Below are 21,793 nucleotides of genomic sequence, written 5' to 3' on the forward strand. Positions count from 1 at the left end.
CAAATCTGGGCAAGGGTAAATGGCCATCATTTGTACCATACTTTCCTTCACAAACTTGCTGGAGGCTTGAAATTACTTTTAAATAAAAAGCCAATTTTTTTTTAAAAAGTGAAAAAATTATTTCCCAGAAAGCATGTGAAACTAAAATTAAAATAAACACACAGTCAATATAAATTTATTTTTTAAGCTTCATGCAAATACACAAGTACAATCTCCCAAACAGCTGAAAAGCTCCTGAGCCCATACAACCAAGTTTGATATTTACTTAGCCCTTAAAATTCCAGCCTCAAAGCCTAGCACAGTTATCTCGGTCTTCCCCAAAGGACACATTTCCCTTTACTGTTTAAAACATGTGTAACTAGGACATGGGACCGGGGGGAGAGTGGCTCACAGGGTGGACCTCTGCAAAGCCTTTTCCTGGAAAGGACACCAGGACTCTGACTTCTGACAGGGTGGTTTTCAGTAGATACAACTTGGGTAGGCACCTCAGAGGTTCCCTAGTCCCACAGAAGAAGGGCAAGGACAGATTAACCGTGCAGTTTCCCAGACTGGATGCCCTCTTGGTCTTAGCAGTGATAAGAGTCAACGCGGAAGAGAAGAAGCTGACATTGAAGGAGCTCATACTTCGTAAACGGGCACAGGCACCGCTCTTGATTTTAACTCATCCAGCCCCAAACCACCTTCTGAGGAAGCTGAAACCTTCCACATTTCACAGAGCAGAGGAATGACCTCCCCGCACAGCACTGCCTTGGACTCAGAAATCTGTGACTCCAGAGCCCAAGCTCATTTCACTACACTAACCACCCTGTCGGCAAAAAAAAAAAAAAAAGTCCATCAACTGTTGAGGTTTTTGTCACATTTCATATTGCTACTTATGCGTGCGTGCTAAGTTGCTTCAGTCATGTCCAATTCTTTCCAACCCCATGGACTGTAGCCCACCAGGCTCCCCTGTCCATGGGGATTCTCCAGGCAAGAATACTGCGGTGGGTTGTCATGCCCTCCTCTTCCAGGGGATCTTCCCAACCCAAGGGTTGAACCCCACTCCCTTACGTCTCATTGGCAGGCGGGTTCTTTACCACTAGCACCACCTGGGAAAATTAGTGCTACTTCAGGGAGGCCTGGCGTGCTGCGATTCATGGGGTCGCAAAGAGTCGGACACGACTGAGCGACTGAACTGAACTGAACTGAACTGAACTGTGAAGTGAAGTGAAAGTCGCTCAGTCATGTCCTGACTCTTTGCGACCCCATGGGCTGCAGCCTACTAGGCTCCTCTGTCCATGGAATTCTCCAGGCAAGAACACAGGTACTACCTGTGATCTGATGCACATTTTAAGGTGGCAGATAAATTTTTGCAATGCCTAGTTTCCAAACTAAGCTCAAGGATCCAGTCTAAAAGGAAAGGCTCGGCTAAGGGTTCACTTCTCTGGGATTTGCGATTCTGGCAAAAATGTCCTGAGACTCAAAACCATCCACTGATGAATCACTGGAAGCAAATTCTTAGACTGCAGCTGGCAAAGCACAGTTTGTGAATCCACGTCCAGCATGTTGATGAGAACCTTCCCAGGCTCCTCTTTCCTTGGGACAACCACCAAGACCAGAATAGACCTTGGCTTTCCTTCTCCGGCATCTAGTAACCGGTGCAACTTCTTTCAAAATGTTTAACTTATATGGATATTCAGAGGCTGAGACACATTAAAAAAAAAATTCATATCACTCACTATTAATGAAACTAAGGAACAGGGTAGCTAACAAACAATGCCTTGTCTATCATCACCCTGACATTCAAACATTCTTGACATGGTTCTTGAGATAAAATTACAGCTAAAATAAATTTATTAAAACTGGAAAATTCTCTTCTGATTTTTAATGCATTTTGTACATTTTTATTTATTTTTTCTGTACTGGGTCTTCATTGCTGGGCGGGCTCTTCTCTAGTTGTAGGAAGTGGGGGCTACTCTCGAGTTGTGGCAAGCAGGCTTCTCATGGAAGTGGCTTCTTGGTGTGGCGCGCAGGCTCTAGGGCGAGAGAGCTTCAGTAGTTGCGGCCCCCCGGGCTCTAGACCACAGGCTCAGCAGTTGTGCATGGGCTTAGATGCTCCACGGCGCGTGGGATCTTCCCAGATCAGGGATTGAACCCATGTCTCCTGCATTGGCAGGAGGATTCTTTACCACGGGGCCACCAGGGAAGCCCCTTCTTTTCTAATTTTAAGGGTGAGATTTCCATGAACTATTTGACCAGTTTTATATGTTGCCAGTTAGGCTTATATTGACTATTGGAAAAGAAAGTTGGGTGTCACCGCGTGGATTAGTCATTAAAAGACCTAGAAAAGTCACACACCCTGTGAAGTCCAGGGATTAGCAAGACAAGCTCTGCCCTGCTTTCCCGGTGACCCTGGCCTCCTGTGAAGGCACCGCACTCCAGTCTCCTGGGTTTATGTGTGGGTCGCGAGAGCTCAAGGTTCTAGAAACACACGCTGATTGTAAGACAGACCACGGGAACCTGTTACGTAAAGGCTCTGAAGTTCTACGGTTCTCAGTGACTTCTTTTTAAAACAGATGTCGCTTTAAAAAAAAAAAACAGACACGCACTTCACATTTTCTGTGCTGTTCCTCTTCCTGCATAGCTGATTAGCTTGGGAGGCTGTCAAAATTTTAAATTAACATTAGATCATGAATATAGGGAGACATTAGCAGGAAATAATATTTTCACTTTCCATGTGGTATAAAGAAAAGATCAGTTCAATCAAGCTTGGGATGGAACGGATGCAATGTTTGTGAGGACAAATGTTCTTTAAAAGCAAGAGAACATTACCACGCAACACAGCACTTCCACTCCTAGGTGTGTGCCCAAGGGAAGTGAAGACACATGTCCACATAGAAACTTGCCCGTCAAAGTCCCAGCAGCACTGCTCACAGAAGCCAAAACACAGAGACAACCCAAAGGTCCAGCACCCGACGGCAAAGAAGCTGCGTCGTCTCCGTGCAAACTATTCGGTCATAGCAAGGAGCGAAGTTCCACTTCACGCTGCAGTGTGGATGTCTAGCAGAGCTAAACGTCACGCTGAGTGAAAGAAGTCACACACAGAAGACCATATACTCCATATTCCCTTTTATGAAACAGCCAGACTACACAAGCTCTTAAGACGTGGAGTAGATTAACGGTTGTCAGGGATTAGAGGAAGGGGGAGTGCAGAGTAACTGCTAATGAACATGAAAGTTTCTTTCAGGGATGATGAAATGTTCTGGAATTAGATAGTGCTGATTGTGAATCACTCTGTGAATATATTAAAAACCTCAAGGGTTTCCCTGGTGGCTCAGAGGGAAGGAATCTGCTGCCAGGACAGGAGTCACCGGTTCAATCCCTGGTCCAGGAAGATTCCACAAAGCCTCACGGCAACTAAGCCCGTGCAACACAACTAGTGAACGTGTGCTCTAGAGCCTGGGAACTGCAGCTACTGAGCCCACCAGCCACAACTCCTGAAGTCCGGGTGCCCCAAAGCCCGTGCTCTGAAACAAGAGGAGCCGCCGCAGTGAGAAGCCCACGCGCCACGGCCAGGGAGCAGCCCCTACTCCCCACAGCCAGAGAAGAGCCTGTGCAGCAGTGAAGGCCAGCACAGCCAGACAATCAATAAACAGTCACTGCAGAGACCCCACCGGCCCATCCACCAGTAATGCTGGAGGCTGTGATATGGAGGCCATATCTTAGTAAAGCTCTCATTTAAATGTGGATACAATAAAAGTGACAGGTGAAAGAATCAATATATATTATTTGTGAGATTCTGGAAGCGAATAAAGGGGAAACATTTTTTAAAAGGAGAGGAGGAAAGCTCTTCACCTTCCTTCCCTTTCCCTTCTTCCCTGTCTGTCCCTCACAATTCAGTCCTGCAGTCATTAGACGGGGCAGAGACACGTGGTGTCTGCCGTGTGGGGAGCCCTGGTCCAGAGCCAGGGAGTGCACCCACACGGCGGGCAGAGGGCATCCACTTAGGTGTGTGGGCGCCGGAGATGGGAGATGGGTGATGAGTCACATGCCAGCATATTCAAATAAGTGAAACAAGTGGGATCAGACCCTGGGTTGGGAAGATCCCCTGGAGGAGGAAATGGCAACTCACTCCAGTGCGCTCGCCTGATCTATCCCATGGATGGGGGAGACAGGCGGCTGCAGTCCATGGGGTTGCAGAGTTGGGCCTGACTGACTGAGCACACACGCACGCACATGTGTGTACATGGATGTGCATCTGGAACAGGCCCCTGGAGCTCTGCCCACACGCACGCACATGTATGTACACCGATGTACATATGGAATAGGCCCCTGGAGCTCTGCCCCCACACACGCACATGTGTGTACATGGATGTGCGTCTGGAATAGGCCCCTGGAGCTCTGCCCACACGCACCCACATGTATGTACACCGATGTACATATGGAATAGGCCCCTGGAGCTCTGCCCACTTAGAGGGCCCAGAGCAGTGGCGTCCAAGAGTAATGAGCAGCCCTGCTGCCTAGATCCCAGATTCTGGATGCCTGTTTCCATTAAAAAGAACCAGAGCTCTTTGAAGAGATGGATGATTCCAGGACTGAGCATGGAAAGTACAGGTGAGCTTGTATCAGGAAGTCAGAAAGTGCTCAAAAAATGCTGGGGACATGTCAAAAGGACACAGAAACCAGCATGAAGGTGCTCTTGTGGCTAAATTAGGGACAATTTAAATATCAAAATAAATCACGAAAGCAATGGGTCATAACCCACTTATTAAACAGGAAATCTCAAGTCCCTGCAAATATGTAAACAATAAAGAACACATGAAGTTTGGTGAGGGCTGACACATCCACACAGCTTCAGAGGTTTCTCCTACAAACTGCTCATTAATCACAAGGTGCACAAAGAACATTCTGCTGGGGAAAGAAAGGGGGATCTATATATATAGCTATATCTCTATATATAGTCTATATTATAGCTCCCACCTTAATGGAGCGACCGCAGTGAACAGCAGCAGTAATGGGACAAGTGGAAGTCACCTGCAACCCAGCAAAAGGTCATGAGACGAGCACAGCGTGGCTTCTGGGACATTCCTGCCGAAGATGCAGGCCCCAATCTAGCCACCAGGAAACGCCTACCATCTGACAAACTCAAGTTGGGGACACTTTACAAAATAACGGGTCTGCAGTCTTCAAAGTGTCACAGTCCTCAAAACTAAGGACAGACTGCGAGATGTGCAGATGAAAGGAGAGTTGCCAGACGCGCCGCACGACTGTGACCTGGGCCCGGGCTGAGTCGGTCGCTGTGACACGACGTTCCTGTCTCTACCATTACAGTTGCATTCCGGGAGTACGGAACAGGGCCGGTTTTAAGGAAACATGCAAGGAGATCCAACACGTCCATCCGAAAGGGGATCAGTCCTGGGTGTTCACTGGAAGGACTGATGCTGAGGCTGAAACTCCAATACTTTGGCCACCTGATGTGAAGAGCTGACTCATTGGAAAAGACCCTGATGCTGGGAAAGATTGAAGGTGGGAGGAGAAGGGGACAACAGAGGATTAGATGGCTGGATGGCATCACCGACTCAATGGACATGAGTTTGGGTGAACTCCGGGAGTTGGTGATGGACAGGGAGGCCTGGCGTGCTGCGGTTCATGGGGTCGCAAAGAGTCAGACATGACTGAGCGACTGAACTGAACTGAACACTGAGATACTTGAGGTAATTAAGCAGCTTCCTTCTAAATGGCTTAGGAAAAACAGTTGTTCTTTGCACTATACTTCCAACTTGTCCCTGACTCTGGGACTGCTTTTTTAAAAACACAAAGTGGCAGAAGTTGTGGCAGAGAAAGCTCTGAACAGACTAACCTCCCACAGTCAACTCCCGCAGACTCTGTCAAAATACCAAAAAGGGACTAACTAAAGGCTCAGGAGAGTGAAAGAAAGCAGACAGGTTTGGGAGGAAAACCCTTTACAACTTCAGAAGAAAGGACATGTACAGAGTTTCCTGTTCTTAATGGCTTTGAACCTGAGCGGCCACAGTCAGTAGTCAGCACAAAGCAGCTAAATCTGCCCCCGCCCACCCCCACCAAAACCCCCACTGTCTTTCTGGCCTGAAGAACCAACACACTGAACTCAAAGCAACCGCAGCCATTAGAAATGTGAGGGGGATCTGAAACAGGAGAGAGACAGAGGAGGAGCCCCACCTCCTGTGTACACACTCTGTCCACGTTCCAGCTGACACCTGAACCAGGCATGTGCAGGTCACACGTGAAGAGTCCCAGCTAAAGACTAAAGAGGTGGGAGTGAAAACTGATCCAGCCCCTATGGAGAACAGTATGGAGCGTCCTTAAAAACTAAGAATGAAACTACCACATGACCCAACAATCCTACTACTCAGCATAGACCCTGAGGAAATCATATTGGAAAAGACACATGAGCCCCAGTGTTCACTGCAGCACTGTCTACAACAGCTAGGACACGGAAGCGGCCTAGATGTCTATCAGCAGATGAATGGAGAAAGAAGTTTGAGTACATATGTACAGTGAAATATTACTTGGCCGTAAAAAAGCAATGCATTTGAATCCGTTTTAATGAGGTGGATGAACCTAGAGCCTATTACACGGAGTGAAGTAAGTCAGAAAGAGAGAAACGAACATTACATATTAACACACATATATGGGATCTAGAAGGACGGTACTGCTGAGCCTCTCTGCAGGGCTGGAGTGCAGACGCAGACATACAGAACAGACTTGCGGGCACAGCGGGGAAAGGAGAGGGTGGGACGAATGGAGAGAGTGGCGTGGGGACGCACACCACCGCACGTAGAGCAGACAGCTCATGGGAAGCCGCTGTATAACAGAGGGAGCCCGACCCAGTGCTCTCTGGCAGCCTAGAGGGTGGGATGGGTGCAGGGGGGAGGGAGGTTCGAGAGAGAGGGGACATATGTATACCTATGACTGACTCATGCTAATGTATGGCAAAACCAATATAATATTATAAAGAAACCATACTCTGATTAAAAATAAATAATTTTTTTAAAAAAAGGCAAAAGAGCTGAACCAAGATAGGAATGACTGCCTGCTGCAGGCAAGACAGAATTTGGAAGCTGACTGCCTGCCAAAGCAAAGGCATTGAAAGTTGAAGAGGTCAGTGTAACAGCGTCCAGGGCACCAGGCTGCGTAGTCAACAGCCAGAGCCACACGCGACTCCAAAGCACACGGATCGTGGCCAGGGCAGCTGACGAAATGAACTGTTACCTTTAATGTTGATTAATTTAAACGCTAAAATTAAGTCCGTTTGGGGAAAATTTTTATGTTTGGAATGACTAGGTGAAATTAGTATTTCAACTGCAATTTTTTTTTCTTTTTTTTTTTAATTTAAATTTATTCATTTTAATTGGAGGTTAATTACTTTACAATATTGTGTTGGTTTTGCCATACATCAACATGAATCCACCACAGGTATACACATGTTCCCCATCCTGAACCCCCCTCCCTCCTCCCTCCCCATACCATCCCTCTGGGTCGTCCCAGTGCACCAGCCCCAAGCATACAAACCTGGACTGGTGATTCGTTTCATATATGATATTATACATGTTTCAATGCCATTCTCCCAAATCATCCCACCCTCACCCTCTCCCACAGAGTCCAAAAGACTGTTCTATACATCTGTGTCTCTTTTGCTGTCTTGCATACAGGGTTATCGTTACCATCTTTCTAAATTCCATATATATGCGTTAGTATACTGTATTGGTGTTTTTCTTTCTGGCTTACTTCACTCTGTATAATCGGCTCCAGTTTCATCCACCTCATTAGAACTGATTCAAATGTATTCTTATTAATGGCTGAGTAATACTCCATTGTGTACATGTACCACAGCTTTCTTATCCATTCATCTGCTGATGGACATCTAGGTTGCTTCCATGTCCTGGCTATTATACACAGTGCTGGAATGAACACTGGGGTACCCGTGTCTCTTTCAATTGCAAATTTTATGAAATACAATACAGGTTAAAAAAAAAAAAAAAAGGTAGAGACATCACTTTGCTGACAAAGGTCTGTATAGTCAAAGCTTGGTCTTTCCAGTAGTCATGTAGGGATGTGAGAGTTGGACCATAAAGAAGGCTGAGTATCAGAGAATTTCGAACAGTGGCGCTAGAGAAGACTCTTGAGAGTCCTTCGGACTGCAAGAAGATCACACTAGTCAATCCTAAAGGATTGATATTCAGGTTGATACCCTGAATATTCATTGGAAGGACTGATGTTGAAGCTCCAATACTTTGGCCACCTGATGCAAAGAGCTGACTCATTGGAAAAGACCCTGATGCTGGGAAAGATTGAGGGCAAGAAGAGAAGAGGGCGACAGAAGATGAGATGGTTGGACGGCATCACTAACTCAATGGACAAGAGTTTGAGGAAACTCCGGGAGACAGTAAAGGGTAGAGAAGGGAGGCACGCTGTAGTTCAGGAAGTCACACAGAGTCAGACACGCCTGAGTGACTGAACAACAGTAATAAGACACAGGTAAAGTGTTCCTAATGGAAATGTGGTGTCTGAACTGAGGTCTGCTCTAAGTACACACCAGGCCTTGTAGACTTAGTACACAAAGAAGAACGTAAAATATTTTACCACCAATTTTGAATAGTGATTGCATGTTGAAATGAGACATTTTGGTCAAACAAAAATATTATTAAAATTAATTCCACTGATTTCTTTTTATCTTTGTAATGTAGCTACCAGGAAATTTAAAATTACATATGTGCTTCACATTATATTTCTATTGAAAACCATTAGTCTGGGATATAATTCAAATACACTCAACAGTGAAGGACCAATTATTTGTTTTTGTACCTAATTCAAGATTCCACATTGCATTTAGTTACACTGAGCAGCTTCAGGTGCATGCAACAAATTCTGATAAATTCTCTTTTCATTTTTATTGTTACAATTATTTTCTAATTTTCCGTGTTATGGCTTCTTAGATATACCCATCATTTACAAGTGGACATTTAATTTCCAAATACATGGGGTTTTTAAAGTATCTTTGATATTAATTTATCATTTTGGTATTAATTTCTTATTTAAATGCTTTCTTCTCTGCAATCACCCTCTGTATTTTTTCAGTCTTTTAACTTTATTGAGGCTTTCAATGGCTAAGTCAAAGATCTTTTGGTAAAGGACACATTGCCCTTGAAAATATGTGGGTTATTTTCAAATATCTTTTGATACTGATTTCTAACAGATTTCCACAGTGATAAGAGGACAAGTATGATTTCAAAACCTTTAGACCATGAAATGTTTGCACCTTGTTTTATGTCCCTGGTATATAGTCTATGGGAACTTGAATAGAATTTGTATCTTGCTGTTATGTGAAAACTGTATAAATCTTAATTATGTTGGATTGGTTCATAGTGCTTTTCAGGTCTACTATCCCCTTCCACTTTTCTGTCTACTCATTATATTAATTTTTAAGAGCTTGATATTGAAACTCCAACGAAAGTTTTTAACTTATCTACTGAAAAAATAATTGTAATATATAGTTGAACTATATGTGACTTTGTTCTGTATGTTCCAAATCTCCATTAAATGTGCTACTGTACTTTGATAATTTAAAAAATAAAAAAAGATTTTTTTAAACGTAGGACCAGAGAAACGTGACCCTTCTCAAGAGAAAAAAATATCAAAACAGGCCAACCCCGAGATGAGAATTACCAGACAAGGTTTAAGCAGCTATTTTACATATGCTCAATGAGTTAAAAGAAATATGTTCATGATTGAAAGAAAATCAATAAACCTAAGCAGATACATAGCAATTATAAAAAAGAACCACATGGAAATTCTAGAACTGAAAAATACAATGTCTAAAGTTAAAAATTCACTGCTGTTTCTGCTGCTGCTGCTAAGTCACTTCAGTCGTGTCTGACTCTGTGTGATCCCATAGATGGCAGCCCACCAGGCTCCGCCATCCCTGGGATTCTCCAGGCAAGAACACTGGAGTGGGTTGCCATTGCCTTCTCCAATGCGTGAAAGTGAAGTCGCTGAGTCGTGTTCAACTCTCAGCGACCCCATGGACTGCAGCCCACCAGGCTCCTCCATCCATGGGATTTTCCAGGCAAGAGTACTGGAGTGGGGTGCCGTTGCCTTCTCTGAAAAATTCACTGAATAGACTTAATAACAGAATGGAGATGATAAGAAAAAGTCAGTGAATTTGAAGACAGATCAATGGATATTATGCAGTCTGCAAAACAGACAGGAAACATACCTTTAAAAATGAACAGCGCTTCGTTGCCACACATGCAGTCGTTTTTAGTTATGTTTGTGAAATTAACTTGTGACATGTGGGCAGGGTCGGGGGGGGCATCTAGTTCCCTGACCAGGGAGCGATCCCAGCCCCCTGCGTTGGGAGCATAAAGTCTTAGCCACTGGACCACCAAGGAAGGCCCCCAAATATTGTGTATATGGAAGCCTTAAAAAAAAAAATAAAAGAGAATGACTGTGATAGTGCTACGTACAAAATACGACCCGAGCACACAGTGATGGCCCCAAACCTGCCACGACTCCACTGAGCTGTGACAAGCGAACCTCTGTGTGGGACAGCGCGGGGAAAGCCCGGCTAGGTCACATGCCCTGTCATCTCCTGCACCGCCCCGCCGCATGCCGGGTGGCTCCGAGCCTCCTTCGCCCGATACCTGAGCCAGAACGTCCTGAAACTGCTCTCTCGTGAGAGGCAGCAGGAAGGCTGTGATGACCCTCCGCAGCTCACTCTTGGTCACTGTCATGCTGCGAGCGGTGTCGAGCAGCTGAAAGGCTCTCTTCAACTCATCTCCTCGCTCAGTAATTTTTTGAAATAAAATCCGTTTAACATCTAAGGACGACAGTATTGGATTTGCAACAGTTGTGGCTGTGAGAGACAGAGAGAGAGAGAGCTATTTACTAGACACGCTTAAGGCTATGATGATGAAAACTATTTCTCTGTGTACTAGGACCCAGCAGACTTCTAAAACAGTATTTCTTCTACTATATCCAGGTTTACAAGCAGATGACCTGCAATGGCAAATCTGCAGTCATTGTTTTCACCTCTGAAATTGACATTTCAATCAATATAGACAACAGCAATAACATTAGAATGAAAGAAAAAGGCAAAGATTCTTCCCTAGAAAGGACCTATGTCACGGGATATTGGAGTTAAAACCTAGTTAAGAATTAATGTCATCGCAAATAAAGCTTTTTCTTTCAAATTTATTTTTGATCGAAGCATTAGTTGATTTAAAGTATTAGGTTAATTACTGCTGTACAGCCAAGTGACTCAGTTATATCCTTACACGCACACACACTCTTTTTTTTATATTCCCCTCCATTACGGTTTGTCACAGGGTACTGAATATAGTTCCCTGCGCCACACAGTAGGACCTTGATGTTTACCCGTTCTATACACGCTAATTTGCGTCTGCAAACCCCAGCCTCCCTCTTCATCCCTCACCTGAGCTGCTCGGCAACCATCAGTTTGTTCTCTATGCCCATAATCCTGTTTCTGTTTCATAGATGGGTTCACTTGTGTTATGCTTTAGATTCCACGTATAAGTGATACATATTTGTCTTTCTCTGTCTGACTCACTTCACTTAGTATGATAATCTCCAGCTGCATCTATGTTGCTGCAGATGGAATTATTTCATTCCTTTTTACGGCTGAGCAGTACTCCATATACATATATACAGGACTTCCCTGGTGGCTCAGACGGTAAAGCATCTGGCTTACAGTGTGGGAGACCTGGTTTCGATCCCTGGGTCTGGAAGATCCTCTGGAGAAGGAAACGGCAACCCACTCCAGTACTCTTGCCTGGAGAATCCCCTGATTGGAGGAGCGTGGCAGGCTATAGTCCGTGGGGCTGCAAAGATTCAGACACCACTGAGCGACTTCACTCACTCACTCACTATGTAAAATGAAGCTTGTTTACGTTGTTTCCGTGTCTCGGCTATTGTGAATAGCGCTACTATGAACACTGGGGTACATGTATAATTCTGGAATTATAGTTTTGTCCGGATACGTGCCCAGGAGTAGGACTGCTGAATCATATGGTAAGTCCCATTTTTAGTTTTCTGAGAAACCTCCATACCGTTTTCCACAGTGGCTGCACCGATTTACATCCTCACCGACAGTGGAGGAAGGTTCCCTTTTCTCCACACCCTCTCCAGTATCACATAAACCTTTAAACCATTGTAGTCACTTTTCATCTTGGTGACCACAGTCCATTTAGTACCTCTGTCTTACGCAGTAAATTCTGGACATGTGAAATGTCTTGAATGTCGCTGCGCTTTTCGTCGAATCATTCACAAGCGGTGGCGTGGAGCGGGTGACTCTAGGTATTTCCCTTGAAACAAGGATCCCTCATCAAGCAGTGGAACCTTTCTGGCACGTGGACACGATGGCTTTAGCCTTGGGGTGACCTGGGCCAGATGATATCAGCAGATTCGGAGTGTCAGCATGGACCTTCCCAGAGGCAGCGAGGGGCCTGCTCACAGCTGCAGGGTGACTGTTTGATGTGGTAACAGAGGACCTACCAGCGCCCCCACCTGCCGTGAAGAGCTCCCAGGTGCCCTCAGCTCGGGAGGAGCAATGCGGCAGGATACAGGGACCCCTCGGGCCTTCCAGGGGCTGCACAGGCCGTCACCCCAGTGCCCGCCTTCCCTGAAGCTTGCTCACTGTGCACACACGAGGCCTGTGCCCAGTGCTGGGGGTTCCTCTCGCTCACAATACCCACAGCGACCTCCAGGGAGGGCATGACTTAACGGGGATAACACTGGAGACCCAGAACATAGACGGCTGGTTTGGGGTGACAGGCTGAGGGTCTCAGGAAAATCTTAGAGGACACAGTGACACTTCCACGGCAAGGCTGTGTTCCCCGAGAGTGAGATAGGGGGCTGGAAGTGGGGCTGCTGTAGAGGATGGCAGGGGGAGGGGCCGCATGGAGCAGACCCTGGCCAGCAGAGGAGACTGGGAAAGTCAGAAGGAGACAAGGCAGGCGGCCCTGTCCTCTGGCCTCGCGCTCTGGCTGTGAGATGCTACAGCAGGACTGTCACTGAGAAGGCGACACGGCCCAATCTTCATTCTCGAATACTGATTTATTTGCCTAAGCCAGGTGTTAGGGGCAGCATGAGGGATCTCCCATCTTCGTTGCAGGACGTGGGATCTTTACTCGCAGCGTGAGAACTCTCAGTTGCAGCATTTAGGATCTAGGTCTCTGACCAGGGATCGAACCTGGGCCCCTGCAATGGGAGTGCAGAGTCTTAGCCACTGGACCACCAGGGAAGCCCTCGTTCATTCTTAAACTTCCCTCTGGTATCACACAGGAGAGAAACAGAAAGGGGAGGAGAGGGGTGGTGTAAGACGAGCTGGGTGATTACGGCCAGCTCAGATGAGTCTTAAAGGAGGTCTGCACTAATGCGATGGTCAGCGAGGGCCAAGTAGAGGTGACTAAAAGAGCTGTTGAAATAGAGGAGGACCACAGAACGCTCTGATGTGACGCGCTGGGTGAGGTAGGAGGTGAAGACGAAGTTCGCGTGGGTGGTTGGGTGAGCCGTGAGAAAAGGAATATGGAGATGGGGTTGGCTGGCGGTTTTGTCTGAGATGGCCACACAAGATGCCCACCACACACGCTTCTCTTATGATATCGTGTTAACTCTCCTCCCATTAGAAAGTGGGGTGTACATCCCTCCCCCTTAAAATGTGCATGAGTCTGTGACTAGGGCAGAATTGACACGATGTGATTGCTAAGACACGGCCACAAAGAGAGCACTATAGCCTCTGCCTGGCCCTCCTAAGACGCTCACAGCAGTTGCTGTGCCGTGAGGAGGTCAGGGAGCCACATAGGCTCCCTGGAGGCCACGTGGAGGTGTCTGGCCAACAGCCCCAGCTGAGCTTCCAGCCAAGAGCCCGCACCACCTGTTGGCCATTTGAGAGGGCCAGCCTCCAGAAGATTCCAGCCCCAGATGTCAAGTTGCCCCCTGCCTTGGCACCTCCCCCACTGAAGTGCAAAGAGCAGACACAAGCCATCCCAGAGACCTAACTGCAGATCTGTGAGCAAAACACATGATGGTTGAGGTTTCAAGCCTCTATGTTTGGGGGAGTTTGTTCGTAGCAATGGACACTTGGAACAGAAAAGTCTGCAGGAAAGCTAAGGAGCTCAGTTTGGGATATCCAAGTGGGGATGTCCATTCGAAAACTGAATACACAAATCTAGAGGTCAGAGGGTGGTGCTGGAGATCCAGGTGTGGGGACTGGCTGTGTGGGAGCCTTAGGAAAGCAGGCAGGCAGGAAGAGAAGAGACCCTTTCGAAACACCAGCTTGAAAGGATGTGGAATTCATTCATTCAAAAGGTATTTCTGAGCACCTGTCATATGCCAGCGCTGCTCTGGGCACTGGCAGGACTGCCGTGAGTAAGACCGGAAGCTCTGCTCTTGGAAAGCTTAGATAGACTCCGGAGGAGAGAAGCAGGACGAGACACAGAAGATAAATGATGATGTGACGGCAGACGGTGCCACGTGCTTACAGGCAGGACAGACCACGGAGGTGAGGGCGGCCGGGGAGCTGTCTCAGGTCGGGGAGTTGGGGGAAGCCTCTCTTGAGCAGTCTGATGAGCTGAAACCAGGACAGAATGAGCCAGGCAAGCAGCTGCAGTAAGAGTGTCCTCAACAGGGAGAAGAGCCTCGGGTAAAGAGCCCCTGAGCAAGAGTGAGTCTAACGGGTCCAGGGAGGCGAGAGACCTCTGTGGACAGAGGCGTGTGTCCAGCGAGACAGGGAGGCAGTGACAGCTGAGATCGGAGTGCGTGATACCTCAGATCCCTGCACAGGGACTGGGGTTTTCACCATGGGCAATGGGAAGACTCAGGAGAGTTCAAGCAGTGAGTGATCTTATTAACGTATATGGCTTTTAAAAAATTACTCTGGCTGCTATGAGGAGAGTAGATTACAGAGGGGCAAGAAATGAGAAGTTCAGTGAGGAAGCAATTCCAAGATCCAAGAGGTGATGGTGACTTGAACGAGGTCCAGGTTGTGGTGGGGGTAGGGTTTTGCAGGGGCGGGGCGGGGGGAGACAGATTAGAGACATAACCTAGAAACACAGCTCACAAAGTCTCACTGATAGATTGGCCTGGTGAGCTGGAGGGGGCTGGGGGATGAAGAGAAAATGAAATCAAGGATAACTCCTTGCACTTGAGGAACTAGATACAGGATGATGCTCTTTACCGGGATGGAGAATGCCAGGTGTCAAGAGATGTCCGATCAGTTTGTGTTTGAGATGCCCGCTAGGTGATGCTCAAGCGGAAAGGTCAGGGGGCAACCACAGATGCAACCTGGAGCTTAGGACAGGGGTCACAATAGAGCTGCTATTTGCTGCGCTGGTGTTTCAGGACATGGAGCCAAGTGCTTACATACGAGAGGTCAGGCAGGCAGAAGACTGGGCTCAGAGCCTGGGGGAGAAGAAGGGACTTAAATCCCCAAGGATGCTGGTTGTGCAGGGGCGGCTGTCTGCTTTCCTCTGCCTTTCCGATGCTTTGAACCTCAGAAGCAGCTGATTCATGTGGCGGAGCTGCAGGGCCCCATGTCAGCTAGTGACAAATATTTCTCCCTCTGCCCACACACCCTGGAATTCCTCCTCCTGCACCCAGCATCATGGAGGGACCCCTTTATGTCTGTCTCTGTCTTGAAATCTTTTTTCAGACTTTTCACGTGTATTTTCAATGCTTCCCAAGAACCCCCTTCTTAGCAATCAACAATTCTAATTTTAAAGTATCAGAAAATATTGATTTGAAACTATCTGATTTTACCTGAAGGAAAACTTCTTATTTCATAAGACTAATATGACTTCTTTGGTTTAAAATGAAAGCAACAACCAAACTTGTATAACCAGCTGGTGGGAGTACCAATTGATAGGATCTTTCTGGAGGAGAACTGACAAAATTTTCTACTTCCATTTAGGATATAGAGAGTCACAGAGACTGTCATTCTGACCCCAGCGAAGAGAACCAGGAGGATAAGCTAAAAAAAAAAGAGAGAGAGAGAGAGAAGGGTTTGAAACCCATCAAAGAACTGAGGATGCAAAGAAAACAGAAAGGACCAGCCACTCCATGGAGAGAAAGCACCCAGGACTCCTTTCCTTCTTGCAAAGTCTTGGGATGAGAAGCAGATTCATCCTAGACAGGGGCTTAGAGAAAACCACTAATGGGAAGCATGTAGCAGCTGTGTGGGCTGATCCCATGGACTTGTATCGCCTTGAGAGCCTCAGGCACACAGCGAGTCTGCACCCATCCACATGGGCCTTCCCACGTGGCAGTGGCAGCACCTGAAGCTGAGAGCAAGGCAGGGGGCTGTGAGCTATGCCCTGAGACATGGGGGGTCTTCCCTAAGGGTCAGGCAGCTGCTCACAATGGCTGAGTACAGACCAGAGGCAAGCCCCTCTGAAGCCTATGGGACCCTCACCAAGTGCCCCTTGGTGGCCTGCTGCAGACTGGAGGCAGGCGGGCAAAGTGGAGGGGAACCTCCTGAGCTGCACAAAGCTGGAGGCTGAGCTGGAGAAACTGCCTCCAATTGTGGCAGGAGGGCTGGAAGCAGAGTCCCCCCCCAGGACACCAGGCTGGCAGCTGGACCGGGAAGCAGAGATGGCTGGAGTGTCCACGCTGCTCAGATCTCAGGGTCTGCTGAAGGGAAGTGTTTGAAACAAGCGGTCACCTGAATCTAACCACCACTGACACCAAATCCAGACACAGCTAAACCAAGAAATAAACTGAGCCAGGCATCTCATCAGAAGCCTGAGCGGAAGCAGCATTCGTTTTTCTGGTGGTAAATATGATTTACTTCTGTCTCTACTCTTTTGGGAGGCTTCCCTGGTGGCTCAAACGGTAAAGCATCTGCCTCTAATGTGGAAGACCTGGGTTCGATCCCTGGATCAGGAAGATCCCCTGGAGAAGGAAATGGCAACCTACTCTAGCACTCTTGCCTGGAAAATCCCATGGACGGAGGAGCCTGGGAGGCTATAGTCCATGGGGTTGCAAAGAGTTGGACACGACTGAGCAGCTTCACTTCCCTACTCTTCCTGGGGGCTTCCCTGATGGCTCAGTGGTAAAGAACCCGCCTGCTAACGCAGGAGTCGTGGATTCGATCCCTGGGTCGGGAAGATCCCCTGGAGAAGGAAGTGGCAACCCACTCCAGCGTTCTTGCCTGGGAAATCCCATGGTCAGAGGAGCCTGGCAGGCTACGGTCCATGAGGTTGCAAAGAATCGGACATGACTAAGCGCATACACACTACTCTTTACACAAATGTCTGCTGCTAAATCTTTTTAAATTGCAAGACAGGTGAAATAAGAAAAGATGACCCAATGAGGAGCAAAACCAGTCATCAAAAGACCCACAGAGAGAACAGATGCGGAAGTAATCGAGTATTTAAACTAAGAATGACAAATATGTTAAAGAGATTAAGGGAAAATTGACAACATGCTGAACATGTGGGGGATTCCAGCAGAGAAGCAGAAACTTTTTTTAAAGCGCATGAAAAAGCTAGAAATGAAAAATACAATATCAAAGTGAAGAGTTCATTTAATTTGCTTAACAGCAGACCATCCACACAGCAGAAGAAAGGACTCATGAGTATAAAGTCAGGTCAACAGAAACTATTCAAATTGAAACATAAAGCAAAAAGCATCTTAAAAGGAAACAGGGTGTCTAGTATCTGTGGCTCACAGATTTACCCATGAATTGTGTGTATTTAATATGAGTTATGTAATTACATATCTACACGTGTGTGTGCATGAATGACGCACCATCGCTGGCAGCCAAACACTCAATGGTGACCCACTCTGGAGAGGAAAGGGGTGCTAAGGGACATTTTTATTGAAGTGTATTTATTTAAAATATATAACTTTTATTTAGAAAAGGAAAAATAATTCAGTACATTTTAAAAACCATCCATAAAAATAAAAGGCAAATGACAGATGAAAAAAGACACTGATGGCATATTAAGTGAAGTCGCTCAGTTGTGTCCGACTTTTTGCGACCCCATGAACTGTAGCCTATCAGGCTCCTCCGTCCATGGGATTTTCCAGGCAAGAGTGCTGGAGTGGATTGCCATTTCCTTCTCCAGGGGATCTTCCCGACCCAGGAATTGAACCTGAACCTGGGTCTCCCGCATTGCAGGCAGACGCTTTACCGTCTGAGCCACCAGGGAAGCATTCATATTTTTAACAAAGAGCGCTCACACAAATAACTGAAAAGACCCACCCACAGTGGGTGAACGGGCAAAGGGCATGAGGCGGCAGCTCGTCAAAGGAAGACATGAATCTGATGGGCCTGACCATCAAAGGTCACCTCGCCATTGGGGAGATGCAGGTTAACAGCGCAACAGAACGTGGTCTATGCATAGCAAGTGGACAAGAGGTCAAAGACAACAGTCTGTGTTAGGGTGCTCAGAAACAAGTACTTTTAATTGGTATCTGTGGGGATGTGGAGCTACAAGCTTCCTAAAGGCGATTTGGCGGCGCCTTAAGGAGTGTGAACGCCCCTTAATCCAGTAATCCCGCTTCACTCCATTCTTCTTTGTGCAGTCAGAAAGCTAGTTAACGAGGAGATATCCGCAGAACACTGTGGGCGTGGAGCAGACTTGTTAGTGACAATAAATGTCTGTGGTGGAGACAGCCAGTCACCCCGACATCCATTCTCCCCTCCTTCCAGAGACCCGAGCAGACACACGCCCACCAGAAATCGTCTGGACTCCGTTCCGGCTCTCCGGCGGGTGCCCGCGGCCTCCCGCGGACAGCAGGTGAGCGCGGCGGCCAGCGTGACTTCTGGCCAGCTCGCCTCTCCTCGGGCCTGTCCTTTCATCGTGCTGCTCTGAGCCCTTCCGGTTCCTCGGGCTGTGCGTCCACGGCGTACGCGTGTCTGGTCCAGCCCTGGTCTCTCTTGGCTGGGACGCCTCCTCTCCCTTCCAAGACCATGGGCTCCTCCAGGGCAGACCCTCTACAGGACCTGCTCTTTATCCTCAGGCCCTAGGACAGTTCTTTTTACATATTAGGGCTCAGAAAATGTGTGTGAAGAAAGAGAGGGAGGGAGGAAGGAACAAATGAGAAGATGCACATTTTGGAGAAATTATAATGTCAAATTTTATTGCTTTAAAACTGACTGATCCAAGTAAGTTAGGGTTTTAGGTCCACTCAAAAACCTGCATACAAATGTTTATACCAACTTTATTTATAATTGCCAAGGCATGACAGCAACCAAGATGTCCTTGAGGAGTGAACAAACGGTTATACATCCATACAAGAGAATGTTATTCAGAGAAAAAAAAGAAATGAACTGTCACATCATGAAAAGACATGAAAGAGCCTTAAGTGCGTAGTGCTAAGTGAAAGAAGCCAATCTGAAAACGCTACGGACCACATGATTCCAACTAAGTGACATTCTGAAAGAGGCAGAACCGCGGAGACAGCAGGAAGACCGGTGGCCGCCTGCAGTCAGGGGGAGGGAGGGATGAACAGGCAGAGCACAGAGGAGCTTCCGGGCAGTGAGACAGTTCTGTGAGATGCGGTAACAGTGGACACACGTCGTCATACATCGATCAAAACCCAGAGATTGCACAAAACAGAGTGTGAACTCTAGTAATGTATCAATAACGGTGTGTCAATTGTAATGACTGTCCCACACTACTGCAAATGCTGGCAATGAGGGAACCTGGGGATGGGAGTGAAGAAGTGTACAGGAACTCTCTGCACGTTAACTCAGTTTCTCTGTAAACCTAAAATTACTCAGAGCATCCCTGGTGGTCCGGGGGTTAAGGCTCGGTCGGTGGTTTCACCGCTGTGGCCCAGGTTTAATCCCTGGGCAGGGAACTAAGATCTTGCGAGCTGCATGGCATAGCATAAAAAATTTTTTTTAAAAAGCTACTCAAAAAATATAGTATATTAACTAAGAAAAAACCTAAGTGAGGTAGTATACTAGATAATATAGTAGTTTAATTCCATGGATCCTGTAATATCTGGGTTCAAATCCCAACCCTGCCACCTAAAAACCATGTAACTTTTGGGCAAGTGGCTTCATAAACCTGGGTCTCAGATTCCCCATACAGAAGATAGGGGCAGTAACAGAATCTATTTCACAGCTTTACTGGGCTGACAACATATCGTGAGGCCTCTGTGCAGAGTCCAGCATGTACTGCACATACACAGTGATGTCTGCTATCAGTAGCATCTGCTCAGGAATACTCACATGAAGAAGGTCGGAACATATTTTGGAAAGCACTCCTTGAATACACTCTGCAAGGTGAAGAGTGAGGTCTTGAATGTGTGAATTTCCGTGTGTAAGGACACATAATATGCCAATCTGGTACAACCGCCATTTTGCACGTTAAATCCCTGGAAAATGAACAAAAACAGGTCACATGACCTTCAAGCACACCCCCCAGTGAGGCCAGCCTCCCGTCTCCTCCTTTTCTGAAAGGGCAGCCAGGGACGGTAAAAATGCGGCTGGTCAGGACCTCGCCAATGTTTCAGAGGCCCCCTCTTAAAGTGAATACAAAATTGTGGGTTTTAGACTCGCTTTTATAGCAGATCCAATAATCTTCAAACATGGGAAAACAAAGAGGCATCTGGACAGGACACGTGTACCTCAACTACTAGTGACTCATTCTTGGCAGGCGGGGCAGTAGGGGTGGCAAGTTCAGGTCCTCTGAGCTCATCCAACACACAGTCAGGGGTGTAGCTGAGGAAAACAGCACCAGAAATGGTAGGGTGAAGGCCTCTGAAAACCTTCTCCAAAAGAGTAACAAGAACACTGGCAAGAACTGTCAGAATCAGCTGTTTCAGAACTCCGGAAACTAACCCGTGTGTGCAGCAACCTGGGGAGTACTCACCCATGGGAGATGCCAGAATCTGGGAATGAACCCCCGTTTTGTGGCATTTTGACTTCCCCTGTTCCCATCTCCCCTCATACCCAAATCTGCAGTAGCCATGAAACCAACATCCTGCCACCACAGGGAAAACCCAGCAGCCCACCAGACCCAGGAAGGGGAAGAACAGGGTGGAAGCACCTTCAAAGCCCCATTAGCATAAACTCTTCATTCTATGACTTACCTGAGGGCTCCCTGAAAGACCCCCACACTCAAGGCTGTCTTTATTTGAACTGATTCAGAGCTTTCCCAGGGAGGACCAGCTATTGTCAAAAGGCATTTGATTGAAAAAAACAAAAATTCAGGGGCAATTGTTGCTTAAAATTCTAGCTGACCAAGGCGGGTGGATAACAGGTGGAGCAAATAACAGACTAACCAAATGGCTTAAATGGAAAAGCTGGGGAACAAGATGTCCAGAGGGGCTTTGAGAAGCTCCCACAGATTCCTGGGGATCTAGAAGGAGGTGCACATGTCTGGGGCTATGTGCTTGCTCAGGAAGAGCTGAGAATGCCCTCAGCACTGGAAGACGTGGGAGGCTCTGCACAAGCAGGAGGTGAAGGCCGAGGCAGGGCTGTAAACTTCCTGCCTGAGTGTGGACAGAAGGCTCAATACACACCAAGAGCCCTCAGCAAAGACTATCGGGCTGCTGTGTCCAGGCATTTAAAGAAAGTTCTGTCCCAGCTGCTGACCAGTCAGGGACACTTCGGTGGCCATACGTGACTAACGATACAGAACTTACCAAGTTAGTTTAGATGAGCCTCTGAACAAACAAAATGGAAAGGAGGGAGAAGATGATTTGAGAATTGCCACATTCTTAAAATGCCCAGTTTTCACAAAAATTTTGACACTTGCAACAACAACAAAAAAAAGTATGGCCTACACATACTTGTCTT

General features: G+C 47.1%; 1 protein-coding gene and 1 non-coding gene across 2 annotated transcripts in view; both read right to left on the reverse strand.

The window, feature by feature from the left end:
• The window catches only part of EFCAB6 (EF-hand calcium binding domain 6), a 257,461-nt gene that overhangs the window by 214,054 nt on the left and 21,614 nt on the right, over window positions 1–21,793 (reverse strand). The window contains exons 3-4 of the mRNA XM_013964311.2: window positions 20,222–20,367; window positions 10,662–10,873 (exon numbers count right to left, since the gene is read on the reverse strand). Of these exons, the coding sequence (XP_013819765.2) occupies window positions 10,662–10,873; window positions 20,222–20,367 (358 nt within the window). The remainder of the gene's footprint in view (window positions 1–10,661; window positions 10,874–20,221; window positions 20,368–21,793) is intronic.
• On the reverse strand, window positions 13,208–13,279 carry TRNAG-CCC. The gene has a single exon. It is a non-coding gene; the product is annotated as a tRNA-Gly (tRNA).

This window comes from Capra hircus, chromosome 5, assembly GCF_001704415.2.
Source record: "Capra hircus breed San Clemente chromosome 5, ASM170441v1, whole genome shotgun sequence".
Lineage (NCBI taxonomy): Eukaryota > Metazoa > Chordata > Mammalia > Artiodactyla > Bovidae > Capra > Capra hircus.